This window comes from Convolutriloba macropyga, chromosome 13 (assembly GCF_964194025.1).
Source record: "Convolutriloba macropyga chromosome 13, txConMacr16.3, whole genome shotgun sequence".
Taxonomy (NCBI): domain Eukaryota; kingdom Metazoa; phylum Xenacoelomorpha; order Acoela; family Convolutidae; genus Convolutriloba; species Convolutriloba macropyga.
In genome coordinates this window covers 12,763,563-12,774,703 of record NC_134480.1, presented here as the reverse complement: position 1 = coordinate 12,774,703, position 11,141 = coordinate 12,763,563, and the positions used below count along the sequence as shown (strand labels likewise).

General features: G+C 32.6%; 1 protein-coding gene across 1 annotated transcript in view; it reads left to right on the top strand.

The window, feature by feature from the left end:
- The window catches only part of LOC142351625 (uncharacterized), a 5,444-nt gene extending 5,006 nt beyond the window's left edge, over positions 1–438 (top strand). Inside the window, exon 3 of the mRNA XM_075403763.1 lies at positions 190–438. Within this exon, the coding sequence (XP_075259878.1) occupies positions 190–438 (249 nt within the window). The remainder of the gene's footprint in view (positions 1–189) is intronic.
- The last annotated feature ends 10,703 nt before the right edge of the window (positions 439–11,141 follow it).

Genomic DNA, 11,141 nt, shown 5'->3' with positions numbered 1-11,141 from the left:
AATACAAATATATATATGTACATATGAACTTGCTATATATTGTTATTACTTACATATATATTGTTCACGAATGGAGCTCATAGAGTACTACTGTCGCCTTTCGTTTTGATAAATTGCTTTTGCTAAGATTACTTTTCGGACATATTCATTGACCAAAGCATCTGTTGCAGGTCTTTCTTGTTTTTGCAGATGTTTCTGATCGGAGCTGTGCTTCTGCTGAACTTCTATTGTCTGGCAGTATTGATTTTCAATAAAGATTTGCATTCATTTGACTATTACTTCGTTTTTATGCAGACTGTTACTGAAATATTTGGTTCAATTGGCCTCATGGGAATGTTAACTAGTTTTTCGATGTCATTGGAGAACAAATATGATGCGTGTGAAACGCAAAAATCTGCTTTTCTTGTTTTACAACAATTGTTGTTCATGCCGAAATAATCTTTGAAATAATCTAAAATAGTGTACAAAATTTCTGCGCTCGAAAAAAAAATCAGTTTGCGTGCAGCATGCTGCATTGCTATTGCAGAAACAAACTTGATCACAGCATTACAAACAAAAACCAACCGGTACTGTTATCGCAGACTCACAAAGAGCTGATCGCTTCTAATTGCCACTGTTATAATAACCAAATATGAAATCAAAGACGTACAGCTATACAATTCGCTATTTCAGGTACCCAGTCATGTTATCAAGGGTGATCATATTTTCCATTTAAGTCTAGGAGAAGGTAATTACCTGCAAAATTTTGAATGACAATATTTCGTACGGCAATTGACATATGTAATACAAAACAAGGAGGCAGAAAAGATGGTTCTGTTAGTGGTAGAGATTATTCACCCATTCCTATTTGACAATATATCGTAGGGCATCTCATAATCAATTGCATTCGTAATTAACAGATTTTTTTGGCTAAGAGTTTTTTACGGTGCCAAAAATGCAGACCAACGTTCACTAAAAACAAAGCAAAACCATAACTAAAAGAGTTTGAACAGGATATTTTCTTTGTATGCTCATATTTACTCTTAGCTGGGCGGCTTTCCGTTGTAGCTGTTAAATGTTCAATGATAATTATTAGAGTAAAATAGCGGCAAAATTTCGTATCCATCTTTCCCGGAAAAATATTTGACCATTTTACTTTTTAAATATAAGGGGAAATGGCTGGAAAATTTTAAACGTGAAAAATATGAGATATTCTTTTGAATTCGGATTTTTTAAGAAAACGAGAACCATAAAAAATGGGTAAAAAAACTGAAGATGAAAGAAAAACAACAAACCTGCTATAATTAGATGAAAGTTTTGATCATGATTTCGTTGTGCCGTCGAAAGCAGTGCTACACAAGCCTTACTTGAACTCATTTGGGTAACAATTTCTCATGGAAAAATACTTGAATGAAGAGCTTGAATGTACAACTCGAATCAAAAGAAAAACTTGATTCATAGGAAGAACAACTAAACAAGAAGAGTAATAATAAATAAAATTCAACTATTTTTCAAAAAAAATGGTGTATGATCAAAAAGATAGCCTCCAAAGCAAATAACTCAGTCGAGTAAAAAATGATGCATTAGATTGCTGATATCCGCCATTATTAAGAAAGCGAATCAACACGAACAGCAAAATCAAACAACAACAACAACAACAACAACAACAACAACAACAACAACAGCAGCAACAACAACAACAACAACAACAACAACAACAACAACAACAAACATTAATTACATCCAAAATTTATGACCATTAAAAACTTGATAACGTCAAAATAGCGTCAGATAAAAATGAAACTAAAAAGAATAATTTGTACTTCGCTAGAAAAGACATGGGACCAGACAATAATAAGGCTCGGTAGCAATTAGACAGAGAAATAAAACAAAAAACTTAAAAAAACTGCGCTTTAATTTTATTAAAAACAATTATATTCAAAGTAATGAAAACCATTAGAAATTAATTGAAAAAAATCAACATTTTATTGATTTTCTATGCTTCTATAGTAGGGCATTAAGAGCTGACATTATTCAATTCTTTATGTGGTTACAATGAGAACATCAAATAGACAACAAACAAAAGTACAATAAAAACTTGCCAGAAAACATAGTCGAAGCCGTAAAGCCATATTTTGCCCCACAAAATATGTTTGATTGCGCTTTTTTTGAACACTGATACATTGGTACGTGGCTTCGCATTAATGAGACTAGGTAACAAGAATGCAAAAAAAAATGCCATACTAAAAAAATTTTGTTTTTTCCGAAAAAAATTGTGTACGAAGTCATGAAAGCCATAAACTAAGTAGTTTCGTTTGTTTGTCCGATGGAGACCCTTGAGAAATGTAATTCTCGAGAATGTATCTTACGTCTACATAAAGATCGTTAAGTATGACAAAAACCAAAATGTATTTTATTTTTTTTTTGTGAAAAACCTGCGTCGAAGCTAGTAAAGTCATAACGAGTTCATTCTTTAAAAACATAAGATTTGGAACACCAATCATTTGTGACTGTTTTTTTACACAGATAATGTCATATATGACCTGTAACGCGACTAGCTAACACATAGACAATAAAAAGGACAAAAGTGCGAAGTTAAAATTTTTGTTTTTAATTTTCGAAAACAATTGTTTTCAAAGCCATAAAAGTCAACAGCTATTTACTATAAAGGTAATATCGGCTCATCTACTTTTCCATAAAAATCAACCAAACTTGTCATTACATAGGAATTTTCAAACGAATAAAAAGACAAATTAAAAACGATAATTAAGGCCTGAAAACAAAAAAAAAATCAGAAATCTAGTACTACTAAAGCCAGAAAACCATAACTGAAGGCGTAAGACCGCAATAAAGATTAAATTTTAATTCAGTAGAAAGATGAAGCACTCTTTTTTGCTGAAACTGAGCTACAAGCTGATCAAAATCAAAAATAGAAGCAAAGCTCAATAAGCCATTATTTATTTTGTTAGTCAATTATTTCCAAAAGTCAAAACGACCATAAGATTTCAAGTTAAAAACTAAACAATTAAATTGGAGCTGCTTAAGAAGCCAATTGGAACTCTCACTAGTGACTTTTGATTTGAAATGATCTGTTCTTCATTTAAAATAAAAGCGATCGAACTTCTTTTTAAGCAAGACCGACTGATTAAAATCCGAAGTATTTTTGGATTGTAACAGTCCAAGATTGGTCCAAACCTACCCCCTGATGATGCTCATCGTCCAATAGGAACACTTAATTTGTTGGCTGTTATAGATACAGATAATTTTTAGTTCAAGAATCAAACATAAAAGCTGCGTTTTTGATAATCAATGAGTAAAGGCAGCAAAAAACGACAAAATTATAAATGCAGAGCACTCCCAATAGAGTTGGAAGTACTACTAGCCCCTTTCTGAGTTTACAAAGATTGTTTAGTGGTTTTTGAGTGTGTACTTCTTGCAAATTTTTTCAAGGTAGACAAAAGAATCTTATTTCGTGCTATTTTTGTTGAAAAAGGCTGAATTTTGAAATTTTTAGCCAATCTTTTTGCTAACAAAATCAGATCAAAATAGTCAACAATACCTTTTTGTCTTTAAAAATGATATCCTCAACACTATCTTTGTGAAATTTTTCACAAATTTTTATCGCAATTGAAGAAATTTTGGGCAAAAATTCCGGAAAATGAGAATAAAATTAACGTAAATCGGTCTAATTTTCACAGAAAAATAAACATCGATAACTCACCTTAGAAAACGAAATTCATGAAAACCTTTCTAATTCTATATTCTACGCTGGACGGCCTTTTTAGTGATATACTCACAACTCTCTACGATGAATGCATCGATCGGTCAAAATTGACTGAATAAGAAAACCAGTACATAAATCCTTCCCTCACTCAAGAGGGGTTGGAACAAAAATCTTAATATTGTGATTGTACAGACAGAAATTATTCAAATTTGCAGAATAATAAACAACTCATAAATTGAAGCGATCTCAAAACAAATACTTTTTGATACATCAGTGTCATTTTTGAGATTATTTGGCGCTACCTTCTTGAAGTTTCGCCATCCCATTCAAAAATTGTAAGAAACGATGTGCCGGATAATTGTTTACCAGTTTTTTCAGTATCCACTAAAAATTTTGCTCGCTCATTTAAGCAATGCTTGGTTGCAATGCTTAAATAAGTACAAATAAATATGACAGTAAAATTTTTAAGCTTTTGTTAATGTAATTGAAAGCGCGGAGATCAATGTAACTGCTAGGAGATCAATTTCAGAAGTTAATGTAACTGCTAGGAGATCAGTTTGCGAGAAGTTAATGTAACTGCTAGGAGATCAATTTCAGACATCAGTAAAAAAAATAGTCTGGAGAACACATTGAGATACTGGAAAATTATTTAACGACATTTTTGCATATTTTGATGTCTTGATACAGGCGTCAGAACAACTGCAGTTTTGTATTACGCCAGATTTTTTTTTTTGCTTTTTAGTTTTTTTGATGTATTTGATTCAAAAAAAACTAAAGTCTTCACTCACTTGTTTTCAGATTGCCCGAGAAAAACAAACCGAGTGATCAATGATTTATTTCAAAGCATTGTTAAGAGAAGAAATAGATTATCTGACCGATTATTGCGTTCAAAAAATAATTGTGTGGTTATTAATCAAAATTCGCTATGGTGATGGAGTATTAATTTTGTGGCAAAAACTTTGCACCGCGGTACAAATAAAACTTTATTCTTTTTCGTCAACAATGGCATTTTGTTTCTCAAAACGAAGTTTTGAATGAGACACAACTCCAAGCTTTTTATCCACGCAGAAAAGTTAGTCAAGAATTTTTGTATTTTTTGCTGTTTGCCACGCCGCTGTCTGAAAATTCTCTGATTTTCATGAACAAAAAACAACAATATTTTAGCCTAAAATAAGAGCAAAATCACATCTTACCTAAAAAAAATTCTGAAAAAAATAGAAAGGCTTAAGGTGTCTTCAGCAAAAAAAAATGTGCAAGTTTTCCAGAAAAAGAAGATTTTTACTGACAAAAAAATTTTTTATAACTTTTTTTCATCGTTGAACTTTTTCAAAATGTGAAAATTAAGATGTTAAAAAAATGGTCAAATCAGCGTGTAGCGTTAATTAGGCGGAATTTTTTTTCTAAGTCACAGCAAATGTAAGCGAAAGCATACAGCACAATTGTTTAGATCACCTTGTTGACATTAGTAAACAATTATTTTTGACAACAGGTTTCTGCAGTATTCTCCATAATTTTTTTCAGAGTACTTGTGACATCCGGAAAGCAGTGTAAAGCAGAAAAAAACCCAGGTTGGGGTCGCAGATGGAATCAAGTATCTTCAAACCGAAGATGAAAGCACGAGGGGTTCCTCATGCGTCCAAAATTACCTAATCTGGAAACATTTAAAAACGCACGAAATTGAACTTGAACGCACGAAAGTCTGGCCATAATCTAGACATTAACGCATGGAAGGTTGAACATAAGCGGACATAGGTCTGGACATTAACGCACATTTTTTTCAGCTTTATAAAAGGAAACTAATATCCATCAGATGACCTATAGCACTATTACTCAATAGTACCCAGTGAAATGGCAACCTTCAACGCTGAAAGCCAAAACTCACTTCAGATCAAAAAAGATATCAAAATGTCGAATGCAAAAAGCATTGCACTCAATCTTTTGCGTTGTGTTTGAAATTTTTTTTCTTGTGTTATAAAAAGTAGCCGAAGTCACAAAAAACAAATTAAATTCATGCTTTCCAAACCAGAGTATATCATGTTTAGTCAAAAACCCCTTTGCAGTGCTTTTTAAGTTTTGTCAAATTTTTTCGTCTGTACATAGACTTTTTCCGCCTGAGACGGTCTGGACATACAGGTTTCCGTCTGGCACCTCAACCTGGGAATGTTCTGAGGGCAAAAGAGACGAATTTTTTTTTTGTAAAACAATGGATTCTCTAAAAATTTAGATGCATTTTTTGGTCTTACAAGTAGGAAAGGCAAATGAAAAGAACATTGTACATCACTGTTCGCTGTTTGAAGCATATCAACTGTTTTAGTTCACACGTTAACTCGATTCCTTCAAGAAAAATAGAACCAGTGTCAGCAGACGGCATAACACAAAAAAGTGATAGATTGCCATATATAACTGCGGTTGTTCTGTTGATACGTAGTTTCAAAAAAATAAATTGATAGAAGAAGGAACCCTTATAATAAAAAGTTGTTTCAAGTCCAAAGAACTGCAAAATTCGTGATACAAATTTAGTTTATGTGAAACATTGACAACTGTCATAAACATATCTAACTAAAGCAGAGAAAAATCATTTTTAAATTGCGGAAAATCACGCCTAATCATAAAATCTATTCATCGGAACGAATAAAACTTCACACTTAATGAAATGAACGTTTTGATCACCAGTAAATCAGAAGCAGAAAATGGAAAAAGGTCCATCTTTTTCTTCCAATGTAAGTCGATTTTCAAATTCTACACAGCCAGATCTGTTCAGTTTGAATAATTTCACTTTCATTTACAACGCAAATGATAAAAAGGCGAAGAGAAGATCTTTAAACATTTGGGGGGATTATACCAATCCGGACAACAGAAGAGAAATCCATTCTTTACTCGTTATACTTCATCATATTAGTCTGATGTAAATGTCTGGCATATCGCCTTCACTTTTTTCGGTTGAATATTATAATGATCGGATCACTGAGGTTCTCTTCAAAAATTATTGTGAAGAAAAGGAAATATTTTTTTTCCGGAAATATTTTACTTGAGCCAATATTTTTTTTAAATGCTGAGAATAATGACTACATGTTTTGCAATAAGAAACGCAAGAATAAAAAAAATACACAAACAGAGCCAAATTTTAAAAATGAATATTTTATTTCTAAAGATAATTGAGATTGAGAACATTATACTACTTAATTTGACATCTTCTCCAACATACTTTATTGATGGAAGAAGTTTCATCAATTCATATCAACTCATAAAATCAGTTTTTTCTCGCTAAAATTCACACTAATAATTTAAAATACCGATCAAATGCGCATTTGGATGAAAATTCGGTTCCCGGATTTATCTAAATTGATATAATTTGGTTAACCGTATTTCTACCCAGGCTGAGGTCCCAGTCCGACGGTCGATATGTCCAGACTGAATTGAAAGCACAAGGTGAGTGTCGTGTGTTCAAAATTACACGGGCTGAAAACACGAATGAACGCACGATAGGTCTGGACATACGCATCAAGAATGCACGAACATTTTTGACCGCACGAAATTCTGGACATTGTTGTTTTTGAACGCAAGGTAGTCTGGACATAAAGGCACAATTTTTCAAACTATGAGCGCACCAAATTTGGCTTGGAACGCACGAAAGTCTCGACATATGTAATTTTGCACGCACAAAAGTCGGAACATAAGGTCTTTTGAACGCATGTTTAAACACGCACTTGCATATTTTAAAATGTCGAAAGTCTGCAGTGCCAGAAGTTAAAATGCCAGAAGTTCTTACTTAGCCAGAAGTTGACTTGCATTAACTTTCGTCATTTTAAAACGTGCGCGTTTCGTTTTTTAAGCATGGTTACGTGACTCACAGAATTCACTTCAAAATTTTGACTTAATATCTCGAACCGCTTCGCGGCTCTCAAGAAACGCCAAAAGTTTTCAGTGAATTCAAGCAGAGTCACGTGACCGCTACAAGAACGCACAAATATGTTTGAACGCACGAAAGTCTGGATATAAGTACGGTCCGTCTGGGACGGTCTGAACATAGACATGTTTTGTCTGGAACGATCTGGGCATATAGAGTGTCAGTATGGGACCTCAACCTGTGTATCCTAATGGTTTTCATATGTGTACTTTGATGTGTCTGGTTCTTTTTCTGCGAGGAGAAATAAAAGTTTCGCACGCAGGGTTTTTTTTCAAAAAATAGCACATTCGACATGAACAACAACACAACGCAAACTGTTGTTAGTGATCGGTATCGTGAAAGTGACTATTTATGTCGAGAAGGGTTTGGCGGTCTTGCTAGAAAAGTGTTCAGCTCAAACAGCTCAGTCAGCGATGCCTCAACTGCTGTTTTGTATCTTCTTTTTTTTCGAACTCTCAATAGCTTTTTCTACGCTTTCTCCCTCTCAGGAGTTGCAATTGAAAGATACTTACTCGTGTGCAAGTCTACAGTCGATACGTTTCTCAAAAATTTTAACCTGAAAGTGGCATTTTACGTTTCTTTTTCCATTGGTCCCTTTCTTCTATGGTTGCTATTTTTGGGATTGTTTTATTGGAGCCAAAATTCTCTGGTTACTGGCTATCAGTACTCGAACCTTGTTAGACATCTTCTTCTTTTATATTAACAGACAAAAGAAGTGTTTCGCCAATCGAAAGTTCTGATTGCGGAAATTTTTGAGAATTCCTGTTCTTATGAGTTAGATAGTCAAATTGTATATAAAAACCATTTAACTACTTTAACTATTCAAAGTTAGAGCTTGTATGTTCAACGTTGTGTCAAAAAAGCATTCCTAAACTGAAAGGGAACGACCTTATAATCCATTTTGCTTGCAGGATGAATTTACTAGGCAGATTAAAAAAAAACATTTAAGAAGGGAAGTGAACTTGTTATTTGCATTAAAAAACAGTTCAACAAGGTTGTTATGAGTTAAACAGCTAGTAAATAAGATGAACCAATCTAAGCGAAATAGAAAAAACAACAAGGAGGCTCAGTAATGTGCGTTTGCACATAAAGTTCCGAGCCAGCTCATCAACATTTTTCACTTAATTGTCTCAAATAAGGAATAACATATCAACATATCGTTCAACAAACTACTAAGTGAATAAACAATCCACCTTAGAGGGCCTATTAGACCTGTGACTACTATAACATGTCTATCCAGAAAAGACGCGATAAAAATCAAATAATTACAAATATTAATTACGACCAAAGTTTGGTGTCCATTTTTTGAAAACCATTTATAACCAAATGAGAATGGCATCATATAAAACTTAAACAAAGGAAGATCAACCTGTACTTTGTTAGAAAAAAAATTGGGACTTTTCCTCAATGCGACATGGTAACAAGTCGACAAGAAATGACCGAAAGGGCAAAGTTTACTAAAGCATTGTTTTCTTTGAAAAAAATTAAATTCAAAAAGGTTAGAAACATCATGCATCAAATGAAATCATTGAGAAATTCTTTTATAAATGCATAGAGCAATTGAGAACTTTCATTATCCAGGATATGTCAAAAAGAACGACAATTATAGTCAAAATAAAAAATTTGCACAAAAAATTTGCTCGAAAACGATGTCCCAGCCAATTAAACATTGAACTGGTCACTGAAAACTTCAAAAATCTTCAATTACCTTTTTTTCAAATGACCAGAAGACCGTCCATTATTGTAAAACTATGAAAAAAACCAAAAATGCGCGAATATGCCAAAAATATCGACTATTTTGTGAAAACTGGTTGAACCAAAAGCACGAAAAGTATCTCTGAAAACAATCTGTCTCAAAATTAGGTTATTTTCTATAAGAAAGAAAGTTAGGCCAGTATTTTCCGAGAAAAAGCAAAAAGTTGATTGAAATAATATAAATAATCACAAGTTCAAAAAATCACCGAAATTTTCATTAAACAAATACATTCAATGACAATAGAGACATTAGGTAACAACCGAATGCATTGTACAAGTTCACTTAAACCTTAGAAGGAAGCCATTTGGATCTTTGAATGGTTAGAATTAGTACTCAGACTGCAAAAAAATGGCAATTGAAGGCAAAACAAAAAGATTACTAAAAGTTAAAGTTTACTAAAACTCTTCCTCAAAGCCATATAAAACCCTTAAATTCTGTGATAACAAACTATATCTACAATTCGTCTCATTTTTAAGTAAATGAGAGTGGTCATAAATGGAGCCTTGAATAAAATTTTGTCAGTAATAAACACTGAAAAAAACCAAAGCTAATCTTAGGAGTCCATGATAATATCAAACCTATCCCCGCTTGCCCAGCAAACGACCCAAGTGTTCCAAATGTTTGATTTCGACAAATTGTTGAGTGAAATTCCTCAAATATTAAAAGAAACAAAGATAAATTTTGAATAATTATCGGGTTAAATCTGCATAAAAAGTTCTAATTCCAGAAGATTTTCATAGGGCACCTAATTTCAACTAGCGCTTTTTTTGGAAATTAGGCAGCCTGTGTCAAAGTTTCTGACTCCATACGGTGTGCAAACTTTAACAAAGTGGACCAAAAAAGCATATTTTGTGCCATTTTTCATGACGGAATTTCGAATTATGAAATTTTATCGAAAGTTTTAGCCAAAAAAACTTCAATCAAACAATTCAGCAACGCTTTTCTATCTCTGAGGTTAATGATAACACTCTACGGTTAAAAATTTTGACTTCTTTTAAATTATATTAGCGAAATTGTGCCAAATTTTAGCAAAAATTACTGAAAATGTGAATTATAAACTAACGAATATTCAAAAAGTTTTAAACCTCGATAACTCTCTGTAAAAGACGAAATTCGGAAAAATCTTTTTGATTCCACATTCTAGGATGTACGTGCTTTTTAAAGATACCACTCACAGTTCTCTACGGTGAATTTATCAATCGGCCAAAATTATTTTAACAAAAAACCCAGTTGAGTATATAGTTCCTCCCTGCCCACTAACGTGGGGGTCAGAAAAATTATTTTGGTACGATGTTATCTAACAGATGTGATGTAGATAAGGTTAGATATATCAATTGACCCTAAAAAGTGTACTGATGCACTTTGCAAAAAAATACTTTAAAAATGATTGAAGTCCATAAAAAACATAGAAATCAATCAGGGGTCATTTTACATTAGGTATATTTTTCCATATGTCAAAACTGTAGGGATTTAAGCAAAATTTTTCGTTAGAGATTGCTTACACCAGTAGACCTATACAGAAATTTTATACAGAAAATTTCAAAATTTAGCTTGTGAGTCATTTAAATTTGTAGGCACATATTGTAACATCTCAAGTATTGGAGGGATTTTATCTTGATTTTCAGGTTATATGTCCAAATACACATAAGTCAATAAAGTCAATAAAAGCTATATATATATATATATATATATATATAGATATATATATATATATATATATATATATATATATATATATATATATATATACATTCATACTTACATACATACATATA